The sequence below is a fragment of the Asterias rubens genome, chromosome 2, assembly GCF_902459465.1.
Source record: "Asterias rubens chromosome 2, eAstRub1.3, whole genome shotgun sequence".
Taxonomy (NCBI): Eukaryota; Metazoa; Echinodermata; class Asteroidea; order Forcipulatida; family Asteriidae; genus Asterias; species Asterias rubens.
In genome coordinates this window covers 8,255,608-8,274,788 of record NC_047063.1, presented here as the reverse complement: position 1 = coordinate 8,274,788, position 19,181 = coordinate 8,255,608, and the positions used below count along the sequence as shown (strand labels likewise).

Here is a 19,181-nt window from a genome sequence, read left to right as displayed (position 1 = left end):
TGACACAAAAGTAGGCGTGACGTTGCGTAGTGTTTTGCTCATGCGCAGTAGGTATTGAAAAGTTTGGGGATTTAAATCCAAGATGGCGGCAGCGCAAAAGAGAAAATTTTGTCGTAAGGGAAAACAGGATACTAAATTGCGCCTTTTTCCTTAAAATGTGTGTGTGAATATTGATAATAACTTGTGAAGCATCTTACAATTATAGTGTTTGTTTGAGAAACTTAACTGCGTTCAACAATTACTCTGAGTTCTTATTGAAAAACAAAATGTTGAAAAGTGTTTTGATTGATTTGAAAAATGTCGTCTGCTCCGCGAAAGTCAAAGTGTGCAGCCGAGCCGGACTGCAAAATGCATTGTGATTCGGCGGGTCAGAAACTTGTTCGGTGATTTGTTGAAACGTCTTTTTGCCACTCTTTTGTCAGGTATTTAACCAATAAACAACTCGAAATTTTGTTTCTAAAAATGGGGTATGCTGACGAGTGACGGAAGGCTTAGTTAGAAAATTGATACACACCGTTGTATTGATTTGATTTTGAGATGTTTTATTTATTAAATTTAAAGTTTGGATTATTTTTCTTCAGATTTGTAAAGACAGTCTCCAAGTCCAAACAAAGTGACTAACATCAAAGTCAAATATGTTTAACAATCAACTAAGTGCCAAGGAGCTCTACAGCACCAATCCAGCGTGAGTACTAATACTGTTTTTCTTAAACCTTTCTTTTTTTAACAGGGAATAAATTTAAAACCAGATTTATAATGTAGGCCTTCTTTCCTGTAATGCCATTTTTATGTGAAGTAATTTAATCACTACAGTCCTTACACTGGACCACAATGACCATTCATTATTTGATTTTTAATTTTGTTTGTATATTTTTGCTTTAAAGTCAGTTTCTGCAGCGATCTGGGTTCAGAAGTGACCAAGAGGATTCAGCTTTTAATTCCAGTCAGACTCTGAGTCAAAGTAACTCTCAGATCAATTCCCAGATGGAGAATTCACAATCCAGTTCCTTCGACATGTTCTCACAGATGATGATGTCGCAGGGTGTTTCACAGCAGACAGAGGTACTATCAGGCAACTGTTTATCTGGGCCCGACTACATAGAGCTGCTTAGCGGCCAATTTCGTGCTTACTGTACGGTTTCAATTTCATAGCACTGCTAAACGTTGATCCTACCTTTAAGTAAAAGCATTGCCATAATTCTAATTGCAACAATGTATTTCCTACTTTTATCCTTTCTCTAGATAACAAAAGATCATTTGAATCTATTTAAAGACACTTTTTATCTTTTAGACAATTTCAAAAAAGGGTTTCATTTTTAAACTTGAAGATCAAAATGAACAACCCGGATAAAAGTAGCTCTTCCATGGCAGAAAGTATAAGTAGATAAAACAAAATCCTTTTTTTCCAACAGAGTGCAAACAACCCACAAAAGTTCTACATGAAGTACATGTCCAAGGCACCGCTCTTCAACAAAGAATCTGACAGAAATATTCAGCCAAGAAAAAGAAGTTTCCAAGAGCGATTAGAGAATAATAAACAGAAAGCAAAGGAAAGAGATGACAGGTACTGAGACATACAATTCTGTTAGGATTATCCTTTTTTCTCTCGCCTATGCAAGAATGATGAAATATCCTTAGTTTTGGGTCATCAATACCTCAGTCTCCTCTAGGTTCCCAACTCTCCTTCCCTGTGTTTGTCACCCACTGATTCAGTTCAGTGAGCACACATTCCAAGAGGGTTTCAGTTTAGGTTTCAGTCGCAGCTTCAGCCTGCATGCTTTTTCGAGCTAACCTCAACTCCTTCCCTAGTTCGAGCAGCATAAGCCTTTTTAAGGTATGGCGGACGTGATACGCGCGCATCACACGCCGCGACTGATGCCACGCTCACTATGTTGGTGGTCATTAGGTTTACGTGTAAATGCTGCGTCGCCTAAAATGCGCACTTCACTGAATAACATACGTTCTATTTCTATGGTCAATACGCACAAATTTACCACAACTTTACAGTGTTGTAGCATTGGGTCCGCCATACCTCAAAAAGGCTTATTGAGCCAATTCCAACTACCAGTTAATCTCCAAGGCAGTACTTAAGCGGCATTCAGCAACAGAGTCCAGCAGCATCCTGAAGATGATCACAGCATACTGGTCAAAACATTGAGTTGTCAACCACTTGTTCTATTTCAGAACCAACACTACTCAAAATAGATTTATACATGGTGCAACTCAAACATCATCTGATTATACCCCCTCCATGCAAAGTTTAAAATCCTACTGATAAAATATCAGTTCATTGCACTTTTTTATGCAAATTATGTGTTATATTATTATACTTTCATCATTTCTTAAGTTTTGGCAAGACTTCACATCTGTCTTGTTATTTCCTGTTCATAAATATGTTGACACGTTTCCTTTTCAAATTGAAGAAATGTTTCATTGAATCATTTTTTGTTTCATTCCTGTATTCCTCTCAGATCTCAATCGTTATGAATCTATTCAGGTCAATCCTCGCTAACCTTTTCCATCTGTCGTTCTAAAGACAAGAATAACATCGCAGTGACATTTTAAAGAATCAATATTGTGTCTTCCTTGACATTGTCCCATTTTCTTCTTCCCTTTCGTCCAGGGACCTGATAAACACCTTTGTTACGCTTGTCAAAGATTGCACTGAGGAAGTCAGATCCGCTGCTACGGACATCAGAAAGAATGTTGATAAAAATATCTCCGATACAGCCAGTCAGTTCGGCGATCTTATTCAGAAAAGTAGGTTGGGTATTAGGTTTCACCTGTGAACATTGTTGATAAGATATAATTATTGTCTAGCCTAATCTATATGGCCCTGCACCTTTCTGCGACAGGAATAGCATGATAGGTTATTTATAGCAATGTTGTGCATAATAAAACTGTTTGTTATATAATCTTCAATTGAATGCTGTATAGTACCTAAGTCGTTTCTTGTATACCCCACTTGATGTTAGAATCTTGTACTTACTTACAATATTTTTACTGAAAATATTATTATCAAAATGTCAAAACGAATGCATGAAGTGATATTTTGTAGAACTTCTGAATTCGAATGTATACCATATCAAGCTCATTCGAGTCAACAATTTCCTAATGAATACAGACTAAAAGGTTTATGGCTTATTATGGGAGTTGAAAATATTAATATTAACAAAAATTCTTATTCATGTTCCGACTTGTTTATGTCTTTTTTTCTCAGTAAATGAAGATCTGAAAAGTTACCATGTGAAGTTATTGGGTGCAATGAAGATCACAGAAGACCAGCAGGCCACACTTACAGACCTGCTTCAAAACATTGCTGCTGTAAGACACTATCAAACTAATATTTTATATTTCATTTTCTCCCTTTATAATGTTGAAGGTCAGATTTATTATATTGAGATTTGATTTTGATTGAAGTTTCCAGATAGTATGTCAGCGTATTTATATCCTTAGTAATTCCTGTCAACTATAAAACATTGCGACTATTTGGAGCATCTCAAATCTTTACGATTAATAATAACAAGATGCAAACTGATGCAGTAAATTATTTTTCATAATATGATTGATCTTCAGCCTTACATTTGAGATATTGTTGATTTAAATTTTATTGAATGATATTTTATAGAGGAATATTTGCAAATTCCACAGAAAGATGCCAAGATTGAGGTTCTTGAGATGCAACTGGAAACTGCCAAGAAAGAGCGTGACGAGCGTGTCGTACACTCTCTCATGGAGGTGTACACAGAACAACAAAAGATAAACAGAGAACACATTGACAAGATGCAAGAGGAACAACAGGCTTTCTGCAAGACACAGATCCAACAGCTTCAACAGGATCAACATCAGAGAAGTCTCCATAATGAAGCCGGGTCATCAGAGGTCATCGACAAGAGGGTCCGAGGTCTGCAGTCAGGTCAAAGGTTAATGGCAGCACCGATTATGGACGGCGACAATCGACCACGCTCCTGGCAAGCCGTGGCTCAGTATGAGCAGAGCGGATGTCAGATTCAGTCAGGAAGCAGACATCAAGAGAGTATGATCAATCAGATTCATCCAAGCTATCATCTGATTGGTGGCGCTACTCGTCAGATGGTTGAACCAACCCTCAACCATGGTAGCAATGTCAGGCTTCCACCATGGCCAGCACAGCCAAGTCTCCAAAACAGAGAGTCTTACCCACAGTGTGGTCTTCCTTACACCTACAACCAACCAGCTGTGACTCAACCTAGGTTGCCAATTTCAAATCAAGGAGGTGGCAATCTTGGCCCAGATGGTAGACCATCTGGATTCCACTTTCAACAGCAACATGAAGCTGTACCTCATTTGATGTCTCCGACAAGTTCAGCCACCACATCTGGACGGTGGAATGCGAACAAGGTGAGGCCATCACCAATTGCTGCTGTCGCTCCCCAAGTGATGAAGCCTCAAGAAGCTGTTCTTCCCACACAAGAACAACAAACCAATCAGGGTAATGAGGCACCAGTCCTTCAAGCTCCTACAAGAAAGAAGAAAGTTAGGAAGCCATACCAGGTTGCAGTAAAGTCCAAGAGGCAGTCAGCAAGAGTCAAAGCTAAGAAGCCTAATCCTGACACAGCTAACCAGATGAAGAAGAAGCCAGAAACTCAACCACGTATCAAGACAAGAAACAGTCAAACAGTCTCTGAAGTCAACACTACAAAGCCTCTCCAGGACCCAGAGGCCTGCCACTGGTTGAAAGAGGAAGATGTTTATGAGTTTATTGAACCTCCTCAAAAAACTCTTCCAGTGGTGAGAAAGAGAAAAGCACCAAAGGAGAAAAACCCACAGGAAAGGCAGAACAGCAGGAGTCAGCGAAAGGCTTCCACAAAGGTGTCGCAGAATGATAACATCTATTCACAGAAGAGAGTTACCAGTGCAAAGAGTCTGAGTGCCAGCTCCATCAAAGCCCCGAAAGAAAAGTTAGTGAAGAGTCGACAGAATCAGACGAATAAGAAATCAAAGGAAATGCAATGCAAAAGTAGCTCTGTAGCTGAGATTCAGAGCACTTGGGCTGAAGACTTGAGACAGGGGTTGGTTTCTCGAGATGAATCTGAGATGGAAGTGGTGACTATCCATCAGCCAGCTTCAAAACCAGTCAGAAGGAAGCAGGTGCAAAGAAAAAACAAACAAGCATCCAAACAAACCATCAAAGGTAGGTTGGAGTCATCTTGTTTATAAACATCTCACATGCAGAATTATGGTTTTTCAAAATTGGAATAGATTTATTTTGAAAGAGGGGTCAGTTAAGTAGTTTCCCATCAGAATAAACCTTAAAGTACTGAGACCAGCATACTAATTCTAGTTGTGAATTCTAGTTGTGAATTCTCAGAACTTAATCACTAAAATAACCAAAATTTGGAGAAAGAACAAGGAGTGAAGTTTTAGTTAAAGGTGTATTTTTCCAGGGAAAACATAGTGCCCAGGGCAGGGTTCAAACTAGGGTCCAAGATTTGGAAGATGAGGAAAGAAACCACTTAGCCAAGTAAACCAGTCTTTCTCTTCTGTATCTGTTTAGGAGTAACCTCAATGAATCCAGCTAAGCAGCCATCAGCAGTGAGTCTAGACACTATGCCATCTTACTCGGATCACGAAGACAGCTCTGAAGACATGATATTCTCATTGAAACTGCCCGATTCACCTTGTAAGTATCTTTATCAAGACTTTTTAAAATTACCTTCCAAGTCCAAATTTACAAAAGCAAAGAATGGGCAGAGGGGAATAATTGTTTTATCGTGTATTTTACTGTAACATTAGTACATTCAATAAATCTGTCATCAGGGTTTCAGAAGTCCAGTTCGAAGCAACAATCCCATAGGGATGTCTTTGAGGAACAAGTTGTACCTACAAGAGGCTCAGATATCTGCAGTACTCCTTACATCCAGATAATACATGATGATGAGAGCAGTGATGAGACGGTGGTTACCCGCAAGCCACTTTCCGTAAGTTACATTTGACACAATTCTTTAAAGCTGGTAAGCACAGAGAAAATTGCTAAGCAAGTAAGATGCTGGCTTAGCTGGAACAGATTGCATATAAGACACGGATACCTCCCGTGTCATTTTCTTCATCATCTTGCCTAAACAAGGCCAAAAGCAGAAAATATTGCTTAACATTTTTCTGCTAAGCAAAAAAATAGCAGGATACCAATCAAAAATTGTACATGTGACATGGTAGTTTGGCTGCTATTCTTATTCTGATAATTATAATTCTGTTTTTGTGCTTAAGTTACAAAATTGGGCTCTTTTGTACACTTTCTTACTGTGTTCCCAAAAGTCTCCCATTGACAACATTACCTTTAACTGAATTTATGTTACTCATTTCTCATAGATGAGTTTTGGGAGTAAAGTGAGCAGACAGCAAGAGAAGAAACGATGCCTGAGTAACTCTTCATCAGCCGCGATGGCCGAGATCAGCAACGCACTTCGACTACAACAAAGCAAGATCAGAAAAATCAAGACTTATTAGTATCAAATGTTCTAAACTTACGAGTAAAACATGTCACCTGAACATAAACTGATAGTCTCATTTGGTCAAAACTTTAGCAAATAAATAGATGACAAACTATTGAAATTATGAATCATCATTCTGCTATATTGCATGCCTCTGCTTACAATGGAATTCTGCGCTTCAACCGATAGAATTGTTAGCTTGGGAGGGCGCCGTCAGCGCAGTATTCGGCAGCAAGCAGAGACACTGTACATTTTTGGGGAGGAAACTTTTAAAGTGTTGACAGTTACTATAGCAGGCTGTTGCCAAGATTAAAAACTTTAAAATGTTAAGAGTTTCTTGAATTTCATTTTACATTTGAAACTGTTTGTCTGCATGATTCATTGTCAGCTGTTCACATGTTTTGAGAACAGTTAGTAGGTGTAATAACTAAAGGGAGTTCTTGTTTTAGAGTTCTAATTTATGTAAACAATTGTTACTTTATACAAAATAAAAAGTATTATATAACACCCAAGCAGATCCTTGCCATTTGATTGGAGGATTGTCCGTCACGTGATAGCAAATAAAAGTACCACTGCACTCTGAGTCACTCACCGTGCTTGTTCGTTCCATCCTAAAAGTACCATTGCACGCTGGCAGCGTGCAATGGTACTTTTCGGATGGAACGAAAAAGCCGAGTAAAAACATCACTGCGTGCGCGTGTCTTTGGTAACACAGCAGGTGTTACTGCAAGAAGGCATAGTAAAATTACTAGCATTCGGCTTCTACAGTTGAAATTGTTTGTTTTGAAAGTTGTATCTTTCAATCAAAATGACAAAGATCTACTTGGATGTTATATAAAAAAAATAATGAATGTTTTTCATTCGTGCAATGGTGCGAATTTGTTCATTCGTTGAAAGCTGGAATGTTCCATTCAACTCGGCTCCGAACATTCCACCTTTCAACTCATGAACATATTCGCACCATTGCACTCATAAACATTCATTATGTGTATATTATTGACTTTTTGTGATTGAAACCTCTCTCTAAAATACAAACTCATTTGAAACAGAAATTGTCATTTTTATCCCCATAATTTATTATATTAAAATGTAGTTTATGATTAATAAGTTATTAAAACATACTTTGCAATATAAATACTTTTCTTTTAAATTGTTGAATCTCAAAAACAAACAAAATGATGACTTGCATCTTCTGCATCTGATGAACCAAAAAAGTTCTGGTATTTCATATTATCTTACTAGAGTGTTTTTAGTTTGATCTTCTTCTGTTATGACACAGACCGCATTGATTATTAGATTGACAAAGTTGAACTACAAGTTTTTGGGATAATTGTTGTTTGATATGTGAAACAAAAACAGTCTACTTAATCCATATCTCTGTGTACATGATTGTTAATTTCTAAAAGTTCCATAAATAAATACATTTTATTGTAACAGTAAGCATGACTGTTTTGCAATTTCATCATAGAAATAACTCCAAAAAGGGCCTGCTTTCATAAAGCTGCTAAACACCACCCCAAACACAAAACAACTCTTGGCACAGCAAAATCTTGCTTAGGTTAAGTTGATAACAAGCCAAAATATAATGTTGTTTGTGACTGGTGGTTCCCTGATCATTTTGGCCCAGCAGAAGAACTTGCCAATCTCTGTTTCTGCTTAACAGCTTTATAAGAATGGGTCCATTGTTTGTAAGCTTTGAAGAAATAGTTTAATTTTGTCAAAGTATCCAGACTTCTTAAAAAGTACCATGTAGATGTTACCACCAATTTAATACATGATACGCCAATGATATACTTGTAAAGTATATGATCTAAATGTACAATAATTAATTATGAAACAAATGAGGTCTTGGGGTAGACAGAAATTGTGTTAGCTTATCAAAATGAAGAGATGAGATAAATGTTATAAACACAGTAGAAAGACTCAATCCCAAGACTTGATTTGTAAATCGTTGTTCCATTTGGATGGAATAAAAACAAAATTGGTTCAAACAAATTACTGTGTTTAAAAAAAACCGAAGGCCTTGTATCCAGCTCCTGGAATGTAAAATTGAACATTGCACCAAAACATGCATTTCTTGAATTATACACCAAGTTTTAATTTGTAACTGATTATTTTGACAATGACTTATTTTTCTTGGAGAGTAACTTACTACGAACAACTCTGATGATTATCAGTGTTCCTAAGAATTTAGACAGTATGTCAAATAGCTTTTAGTAAATACTTTATTTATTTATATTATTAAAGTCAGTACAAAGCTCTACTACATGTATATATTTTGACATCAACTAAAATGTTAAGAGTTGTGCATCACCTCACTGCACCAATGAATTTGTTTGCACCTTTAAAAAGTGTACGTTTGGTTTTCGGAACTGTTCAGTTGTTATATTCCTATATAAGTGTAAAGATACAGTAAAACTAACCTGCAAGAATTTAATTTTCAAAGGTGGTTTTGTTTTTAAAATATCGCCAAAAATCTGTAGCTGTTATGTCCCAGGAAACATAATCTGTAAATAATTAAAAAAATCTGAGAAACATTTCATGCATAAAGTGTTTCTCAGATTGATTTTGTTTGCATCCCTTTCTCCCGCACCACGTTCCTGAAAAATTTCTCAAAATATTATACATTATCAACAGCTGCATTGCTTTCAACCAAGTGAGTTTTTATGAAAGGCATACCCTCCCTTTAAGAACAAGGTACAATTTCAACATAGATTTAAAAAGATACAAACTATTTAAATTTGAAGTGTTATCATTTATGTAATTTATGTACAATATGCATTCAACCCCTTGAGTAAAAATTGAAAAACCAATACAATATCATTGCCTCCGTTTTATTTTCTGGATTTTACAATATAAGTAGAGTTATTGTTAAATAGAACATTTTTGGTTGTGATTATTTGACTAGTTTGATTCAAACTCCATGATTGTAGTCCGTGCCGAATTGGTAGTTGGGAGGTAAATGGTGTTCAGTGATATTCCAGCTCTATTGCAGAGGTGATGATTGATTTGGTTCTATCCCAACTGGCGTAGTCACAAGTAGCAAGAGTATGGCAGTTTGTTCTGTTCAGAGTTTCTGCCCAAGAAAATCCAAATTGTTACTTGAACTAGGAATAAAGGACAGAAGAACAAAAAGATAAAATAAAACAAGTTGAACCCAAATTTGTGCATACAATTATTAATGGCCCAAAGTTTCGCAGATTCTTTCTCGAAATTTTGCTGTAGTATGCAGAATGTCAAAACAAAACTGAGAAAACTTATTTAAAGACTTGAGACCATCATCTAAGTTTACAGAAAAGAGACCCAACCCACCCTTCATAAACAGCATCTCATCTTACTCACCATATCAATAAGAAAGATCATTGTTTTAAGATTTGACAATTTTCTTCACTCTTGTGATGTACTTCTCGCTCTTTGGTCCCCTCTTGAACATCTCGGGGTCCTCCGCCATTCTGCGGTATCTCTTCATGCGAGGAGCGCGACGATACGGATCAGTTCGTCGGACCTTCAGCATCCTCAAATCGGCAGGATTGATAAGACCCTGGTGGGCAACGGCCCGTCGGGTTCGCTCCAGGAGATCTTTGTCTAAGGTTTTGTCCTAGTAGAAAGAAGATGGGATCGTTGTAAGATCATGGCAAATCCGACAACAATACCAGCCTCTAACACTATGTACATGTTTATAAGAAAGTAAAGTCTTTCCCAAAAGCCAATTATTATGGCTCGTCATTTATAACATTTGTACTCCTGGATGGAGAGAAGCAATTATGATAGAGTGCCTTGCTCAAGGACACAAGTGTCATGATTGATCAGGCCAGGGTTCAAATCCACATTATGTATGTATAAGAGCTTCATGTATAAGAGTTTAGAGTTGCCAAAACCTGTTAGTAGGCTTTTTCCCTCTCAAGTCCTGTTAATGTTTATGTGGTCCTCATGAAATTTGTTACTGTGCATCAGCGCTGTTTGGCATGTTTGACTGTATCAGGTAGGAATGGGTTGCATGCATGCTTTATCGATGTATTTTATTCAGTTCACAGTAACACCATGTGTACTTTGCTATGAAGATTTGTTCTTGAGAACTTGTCTTGTCATTTATTCTACTACCTGATTACTGCGGAATAGATTTTCGGGATTCGGGAAACTACTTAGTTCTGAGAAGAGCTGTCCTGCTTATTAACAATCTGGGTGAAAGGTAGGAAACCGACTGGGACTACTACTTTTGCCTAGTGGATCGAGGGGACTTCTCTTTATTAACTTCACTGCTGCGGAGTGAGTTCTTAATTGGTTTCAAGATTTCAACTAGCCTGCCCGATTAAATCCAAAACAGGTTTCTATTAGTAGGATTTGAAACTTTGCATGGTGGAAATACGATATAAAGGTTTCTATTATATAGGTTTCTATTAATTATAAATTGATTCACATAAAAACAACACAGAAAGTACATACTTTACCAATCTGAATAAGATAATGATTTAATAATGAAATAGCTTTAGATGGATTAAAGGAGACTTAATAGATTTTAAACCAAATCCCTATGGACAGGACAAGTGATTATTGAGGCGTATTTTGACCGCATTATCTGCATTAACTGCCCACCAAGCCCAATTTTAAATCTGGCCATTATGCAAACAATATCAAATGAATAAACCATATAAAATACAGTGGACACTATTGGTAATTGTCAAAGACTAGTCTTCACAGTTGGTGCATCTTAACATACGCATAAAATAACAAACCTGTGAAAATTTGAGCTCAATCAGTTGTCGAAGTTGCAAGATAATAGTGAAAGAAAAAACACCCTTGTCACACGAAGTTGTGTGCTTTCTGATGCTTGATTTCGAGACCTCAAATTCTAAACTTGATAATTTTTTTGAGTAATTACCAATAGTGTCCATTGCCTTTAAGTTTTAGTACCAAAAACTATGGCTTTTGAGCATCAAATAAGCTACAAATGAAAAGTGAAGCTTTGATCTTAAGAAACTGAGCTTTATTTTGTGGAATTTACTTTTTTAATCATACAAAATGTTTCCATATTGGAATGATTAAATTGGGTGGGGTTTTTTCTTCTCCAAACATTGATGTACCACTTCTCATACTAGTTTAGAATACACTTATTTGAATATTGCATTTGTTAGAACAATTGGTATCAACCCTGCAATTTTGGCCAAATATCCAAACTGATCTCCAATAAAACAAAACCACTATAGTGAAATTAATAAAAGCAGGTGGATCATTGTTAGCTGCATGAATGGCTGATTTGGTTATCTCTGACGTCTTTCAAATTAATTGAATCAGTGGACAAGAACACTGATTAACATTTAGGCCTACATATAATTTGTCTGTTTGTTGTTGATTATGTTTTAATAATTAATTAATGAGTTTATTTATTTTTTGTATTTTGTTATTATTATAGTTATTATTTTTATTTAATTTATTTACATATATTTAAAATTGCAAGGGTCGTGGGTTCGAATCCCACCCATGTAATATGCCTGTGAATTTTTTTCCACAGGACTTAGGAAAATACTGAGTATACAGTGCTAACACACATCGGTGTCTGGGTAAAAACCAAAATTAATAAGAACCTAGTTCACAGAATATGTGTGTGAAACAAAATGTGAACATCTTCACGTCAAGGTCGAATAGGTAAGAATTAGAAGCTACAAAAATATTCTCATCAAATACAAAATATGGATTCCTTCCTTTTTAGTCTTATTTACGGAAATGTGCACTTTAAAAAGAAAATTTGTCCCACAAAACGAACCTTTAATGCATCAGCGAGGACAGCGTGAAACAGCAGTACGGAGAGCAGCAGTGCTGCCGAGATGTGCTTCATTTTCACCCCGTATATTTTGAAGTTTGTCGCAAGGAAAAAACAAAAATGGCGTTTGATCTCCTCGAGTGCTAGGCCGGCTGTGATGATATTGCATGCATATCTCAATGAGCAAGTAATGAGATGCACGGTACAGAAGCAGGTTCGTGATAATTGACGAGCACAGTGATTGGTCAATACGCGTGACGTTGTGTTGCATATTTATGAAGTGATATGAATAATTACTGAGAAATACAACGTTCAACGATTGACTGAGTGAACGGTTATACCATGGACGAATAAATTCCATGGTTAAACACAATACAAGCGATGTGTCATTGTCATTAATTGCCATATAAAATGTTGCACCACATGTGGTGAGCAGACGGCATTTGTTCTCATGATCAAAGGGGGAAAATACATAATAATTATATTATCTTAGAGAGAACTTTTAGAAGCTTTACATCACCCAAGACTAAGAGCAATACAATAAATTTACTTTTAATTTTGGTACAAATAGATGTGCCTGTGCAACTTTTGAAGGCCAAAGTACAGAAGTCTCTACAATGTTACATTTTGTTTACTCTAAATTGTCCTTCAATGCACTAGAAAACTGATAAATGATTCTCAGTTCCGGTATTCCAACAATCGGTCTGGATTTCCTGCGATACAATTGGGCAGTTAGGAAAAAGTCTGGCAAAATTAAAGGCTGAAATTATAAAGAAATAACACAACTCTGGACTGTGATTTTTAAATTGATAAACTGGTTTATTCACAATCACTTTTTTTTTTATCCACAATATTTAAGATAACATTTAAATATATAATTTTCTAAACAAACATCGGCAAATTTGTATACCGCAAAATGAACATGCCTCTTTAAACATAATAAATGCTATGTACGACTCCAACTCTGATGTGGCTCAAAATGTACATAATAAAATAACATTCTACTGATTTAAGCTTTCACCAACCTGGCTTCTAAAAAACAAATAATATATACATAAGGCTAGTGTTTTTATGGCGTTGAGGGCATACTTAAATTATTTCTTAGGTCTTTTTTTTTTAATTAAATGAAGTCAGTGGAGAGTGCATCTAAGCGATCACCATTTATATTTTCGCATCAACTGTCTTTTTGTTTTTTAAAGTGTAAATATGACTCGACAGGAGGCTAGCACCTTCATAGACTGGTGCCCTTGTGAATCACAACAGGTCAGAAATAAATTAACAGTTGAAGAGAGGGGACCCGTTTTTCTGTCAAAACTACAAGATGCGTCACTTACATTTTACATTCAAGTGTATTTTTCTAAGAGTCAGAAATTTGACCCCCAAAGAAAGTTTCACAATTTTGAGCACATTTGTTTTTCAACTAAAACCAGTGTACAATTAAAAAATAAAAATAGCCAGGTGGATAAATATTTCTATCTGAAAAAATAAAAATAATAATAATGACAAATTCCTTTCATTTCTGCCTTTATCATTAAAACCCCAAAAATAGCCGCACATTTGTAGGGCAGTGGAAGATTCAACACAAACACCGTCTGTAAAAATCAGAAACAGCGGTTTTGAAACACTTTTTTCAAAATTCAACACTAACTCTAAAGTTTGTGGATTAAAAAATCTCTTGAACAATAACGATTAACAAAGAAACATCAAATTCTGTACAGTGTGATTAGCCGGCGGTGTTCAGTAATGGCTAGTAGCTGTTAGGTAAAAACCGACGAGCAATGAATGCAATGATAAGAATACCACACATACTCATGAGGCATTTGATAGCAACTTCTCAAAACAAATTTCTGAAATTTTGTCTTTTTGTTTTTAAACCAAACACAGGTATCTTTTTGAGTGTGTTTCCTGTTACAGCACAGAGAATCCATCTTGGCTCAATTTCATCAAGCCTGTAAGCATACAAACTTACTTAGCACCAAAAACGTGTGCTAAGAAAAAGTAAGTAACCAGCCAGAACACCACTTCTTGCTCAGTCTGGACATTTGCTAAGCTTTATGAAACTGGGCCCTGCATGGCTCTGCTTGTTAACAAAAGCAGGGAATTCTGCCCTTATTTCACAGGTTAGCAGAGAATTTGTGCATGTGCCAATGCATTCTCTACTTTTCTAGGCATTCTTCTCTTACACAGCTTAAGCAGAAATTTAGCGCTTGACCTGTAAGCGAAAATTGATGATCGTAAGCGCAGAATTCATCGAATAAGCAGAGCCATGAATCTGGCCCCGATGGAAACAAACCTGACTTTGATCTCAGATGTTCGCAAACATGTAAATAAGGAAGTAGCAACAGCTTTGAGCAACAGAAACTTATAGACTCACTGTAAATAGAATGACTTAGCTTATTTTCAACAAATCCTCTATAAATGAAAGCTCATCACCACCTAGATTTACCAATAATTCTCATCAAATACTAAACATCTATCCACAAATGTTTTTTTTTACTTATTTGTTTATATAGTTTTTAATATAAAGTATAATAAATGCAGTAAAATGTAAAATGGAATGTTTGTTTTTTCTTTCGCTGCTCAACCAGCGATGTGTATTTCAGAAACGACATAGTCTACTTCTCTAATCAGAAAAACTTTCTGGAATATGTTTCAGAATAGTTCCAGTGTCATTTCTCCCACGTCCTGTTTTCTACCTGGTATTTACTTGTATAGACTTGGCAAACTTGCTAAGTGGTACATTTTCTGCTTAACAGGTATCTGATTTATAGTAATTATTCCAGCAGTGCGACACTTGATTTGTTGTGTATTTTGCTGTTAAGTAAGTACCAACCGATTTAGTGAAAGATTTGATATTTCTCCTTAATATTTGTAAAGAATTCATTTTGTTAACACTTTAATACTGATGCACCTGTGTACACTACAGGTTTCTGCACAGTACTAGGTTTCTGCACAGTACTGGGCCCAATTTTATAGAGCTGCTCAAGCAGAAAATATTGCTTGAGAGTTTCCTGCTTTGCAGAAATGAGCAGGACACCAATCACAACTGTTATAAGTGACATAGTACACCATTCACAAATGTTACATGTAAGCATAATTTTGTTGTGCTTAGCATATTTGTTGTGCTTAAGCAGCTCTCAGAAATTAACAAAGGAAGATGATTATGACAAGATTCAAGATGAAATGTGTCTGGAGAGAAAATTGAGAGGAGAAAATTACAGAAATCTATTTTGTAAATGAAAACATACCTCCAAAAGTTATCAAGATACCAAGATTATGTCTGAATCCTCAAGTTGTGACTTCTACATACAATTAATTTTTAAAAGGTTAAAAAGCACCCTCTGGAATCACTCAACTACAATGAACACCAACTGTTAAACTCATTAAAAGAACGCTTCCAATAAAGGCCCAAAGTTATAAACATGAAAAAATAACAAACAAACAACAAATATTTGAAAAATGCACAAAAAAAACTGTAAACTCCTCTAACTTGTTGAGGCAAACATTAAGATTTTTAAAATCAAATCTCTTGCCCGCTGTGGCAGTTGTTATACAACGGGCTGCTGGGTTGTGAACGAATTATTAACAACATAATGGTTCCCCTCTGAACAAACACCCTTCATACAAAATGCTTGTAAAACCATTTCCCAGACCAATCCAAATACGTTTCAGAATACTGAATAATTTTTAATTTCATGTTTTCTACTTTTATTTATTTATGTACTTTTTTAGCCGTGTTCTTACCGTGTTTTATCTAATTTGTTCCACCAATTTGTTCTTATCACCACGAGTACCATACTTCAACGCATGACGCAGAAATCTAGCCATAACCATAGCAACCAATTTTGCCACCTTCTTATGTTTTCAAACAAAATGTCCTTGTAAACATTTTACCCCACAGGGAAGCAATTTTTGCTTAACTACCAGAGGAAGATAAATTTTTGATTTAAACAAATATCTGCATGTTCGCTTCAGTGCACCCAACTACTTTAGTTCTCTGCTAATTATTTTGTGAGATCTTGAACAAGTTTGTCACCACATAACATCTGGCCAGCAGCACATATCAAAAAACATTTAATCTTTTATAAAATGAAATCAACAACAAAAATCAGATATACTTTTGTTTCTTTTAATAAAAAAGAAAGATTCAAATTATAATAAATATTGCCAACTTCACATCATATATGTTCAGAAAAAAAATCAAAATACTTATACAGCAAAAGTAGGGTGTGCTTAATATGTGTGAATAAAAACAAAAGTGATCAGAGAAAACAAGATTAAGTCATAATAAATTAATGTGGCATATTAACGATACCATAGCAACAGTATCAGTAGAGAAGACCTAGTCCTTCGAACAAGTTTTGGTATGAGACTGTATATCGTTCAGGATGTAAGAAGGAAAAACATTGAGAGGACTAGTTTTTGTTTTCTTACAGCTAATCAGTAGGCCTGAGTCATCCACATCTTGTCAATTAGTAAATAAATAAAAATGACTAACATTTGAACCTCAGATGAACTAATATTCAAATTTGCGGCAACAGCTTAAACTCACTGATAAGAGTGTTGCTGTACAGCACTCCAACACAGAATGAACTGGAAATCTAACCATAGCTGTAAGCCGTAGCCGCCAATTTCGGATACGACTTTGGTCAATTTTTACACAGGGCCCAATTTGATAAAGCAAAAATAGGTTCCCAGTCAGAATACTATACAGTCACCCTGGCTACGACTGGCACCCTACTCATTATTGCTTAGCAAAGAAATTTAATCAGCAGATCTTTCTGCTTGAAACAGCTTCATGAAATTGGGTCCTCATCATAACTTGGAAAAGATGCCTTGAATTAACGCAAAACAAACACGTAAAGCAGCACTCTGCAAATAAACAACGTAACTTTTTAAAATAATTTATTTAAGTTACAGGCAGTCATGTCTGTACTGAGGCAAACTATTTATGGTTTTAAAATTTCATCTCTAAAATGCTGAGTGGAATAAGCATCACATTAAAGTAAAATCGTCAATAGTTTGTAAAATTAAATATAAAGTGAACTTAGAAATTGTTTTTGTGGCCCAGCCAAGAAAGTGCCATGAGATCCACAAGTCTGGCTTTAACTTAATGTTTGGATACGCATTAGACTTGCACAGTCCCTTCCACTGTCTATATCAATACACCAATACAATCTTATTGCACTAACATGGCTAAGGCGCTATTTGAAGTTGTTGTTAACTTGTTCCCGCTTCTTTTTCTTTTTGTCAAATTACACAAATGGAATGGACCCTTCCCATGAAATATGCTAACTACATTCAAGCATGCGTACAGACCCTTTGGGGTGGCAAACGTCATAAAGTTGTGCACTATGCAGACGCGCAAACGCGTCTGCGTCACGCAGCCATTAGCCATATACAAAACAGCACATTGTTTCCTTATTTTTGCCAAACAAAATGTTAGTGCGCACGCGCTATGTGCAATTTACATATTTCATGGGAAGGGTCTATTGGTCCTGGTTATCAATATTCTTAAGGGAAGTTACACGACAGTCCCCTGAGTTTCTTCCCATTCAGCTCTTGATTTATAAATGCTGTACCTTCCCCTAACACATGTACTCCCGAAGGTTAAGCCCTAAGGCCGCTAAGCAAATTGTCTACCAAACTATCTGGGCCCAATTTCGTAGAGTTGATTGAGCACAACAAGTAGCAGCTAAGCATAAAAACAGATATACAGAGTAAGTTTACCAGCCAAAAAAGGAATTCCAAATACGCTTAGCGGCTGGCAACCCTGCTTAATTTTTGCTTAGCAGAATGTTTCTAAGCAATATCTTGCTGCTCCCTTAAGCAGCTCCGTTGAAGTTGAGACCCAGATGTAGTGATGAGTCCATTTTGGTTCGCTGTCCGTTGCTTGTGGTAGCTTCAGTTATAACCTTCGGGCATGTAGTGTGTCATTTAATCCCTGTGTAGGCAGTTGGTCAGTTGGTGTGTTGTGAGGAGGTGTTTGAAGGGGGGGGGGGAGTTGTTCTATGAGAGAAGGGGGTGGGGAGGGGGAAAGAATAGCGTCATCATTTGGGTCCTTTGCCGAACATTCTTTCTACTTCCTCCTCGTAGTGTCCGATGTTCCTCTTCATGATGTCCATACAGGGACCTAGCAACCTCTCGAATGCATTCACATCTAGGACTGGATTATGGAAGGAAAGAGACAAGATTTATTGATAGTTCAATTCAATATTAAGCCATTTTGAGATATGGGGGAGACATTACTACAACACTGTAAGGTTTAGGTAAATATGTCTGTATACATGTACACCAAAGCCACACAGTGTACTTCTTTAGTGGCCACCATGTCTCAAAAAGTAAAATTTCAATTTATTATCCTCGATTCGCAACCTTTATATCAAACTTACAAAAACTACATTAAGTTTGGTTTTACCATAATACAGTACAAAATACACTACAAGCCACAATATGTCTCTAAACAAAAACTGACAAATTTCAATTTGATTAATGATTTCAAATAATATTCACATCTACAACTGAACCAATACCTAAACTGAACCATTACATATCATGTGAGAATAATATTAATTTGGTTTGACCCCTGTGTAAGCACTGTCTAATATAATAATTAACGAATAACACAAAGTGTTCAAACATGTCCCTATGCGCTGTAGAGAAATACAAATACAAGATGTAGGCCTACTAGGTAACAACAACAAAATGCATGAATTAATTGTTTCAAAAATAAGTGCTAAAACATGTCCCTATGCGCTGTAGAGAAGAAGAAAAAAAAAATACAAATACAAGATGTAGACCTACTTGTTAACAAAACAAAAATGCATTAATTAATTGTTCAATAAGAGCTAAAACATGTCCCTATGTGCTGTAGAGAAACAAAGACAACAAAATACAAATTAATACAAGATGTAGGCCTACTAGGTAACAAAACAAAAATGCACAGTTGATTT

At 36.2% G+C, this 19,181-nt stretch overlaps 2 protein-coding genes and 1 long non-coding RNA gene across 6 annotated transcripts in view; 1 reads left to right on the top strand and 2 right to left on the bottom strand.

Annotated features, from left to right (window-relative positions):
• The first annotated feature begins 92 nt into the window (after positions 1 to 92).
• Positions 93 to 7,019, top strand: LOC117307297. The gene is made up of 10 exons (XM_033792015.1): positions 93 to 113; positions 582 to 685; positions 885 to 1,062; positions 1,413 to 1,564; positions 2,624 to 2,760; positions 3,221 to 3,324; positions 3,652 to 5,173; positions 5,537 to 5,662; positions 5,800 to 5,960; positions 6,349 to 7,019. Exons 2-10 carry the CDS (start codon positions 636 to 638, stop codon positions 6,484 to 6,486), a joined length of 2,568 nt encoding a protein of 855 aa, XP_033647906.1. The 5' UTR covers positions 93 to 113; positions 582 to 635; the 3' UTR covers positions 6,487 to 7,019.
• A 503-nt stretch (positions 7,020 to 7,522) lies between these two features.
• Positions 7,523 to 12,391, bottom strand: LOC117307152. The gene is made up of 3 exons (XR_004521037.1): positions 12,232 to 12,391; positions 9,813 to 10,068; positions 7,523 to 9,577 (listed from the first exon to the last, which is right to left on the bottom strand). It is a non-coding gene; the product is annotated as an uncharacterized LOC117307152 (long non-coding RNA).
• Positions 12,392 to 13,026: 635 nt separating this feature from the next.
• LOC117307181 (cAMP-dependent protein kinase type II regulatory subunit-like) overlaps positions 13,027 to 19,181 on the bottom strand; it is a 62,790-nt gene continuing 56,635 nt past the window's right edge. For all 4 annotated transcript variants that reach the window (XM_033791855.1, XM_033791852.1, XM_033791851.1 and 1 more), the window contains one exon: positions 13,027 to 18,394. In XM_033791855.1, coding sequence (XP_033647746.1) covers positions 18,279 to 18,394 — 116 coding nt within the window. In that variant the 3' untranslated portion in view covers positions 13,027 to 18,278. The remainder of the gene's footprint in view (positions 18,395 to 19,181) is intronic.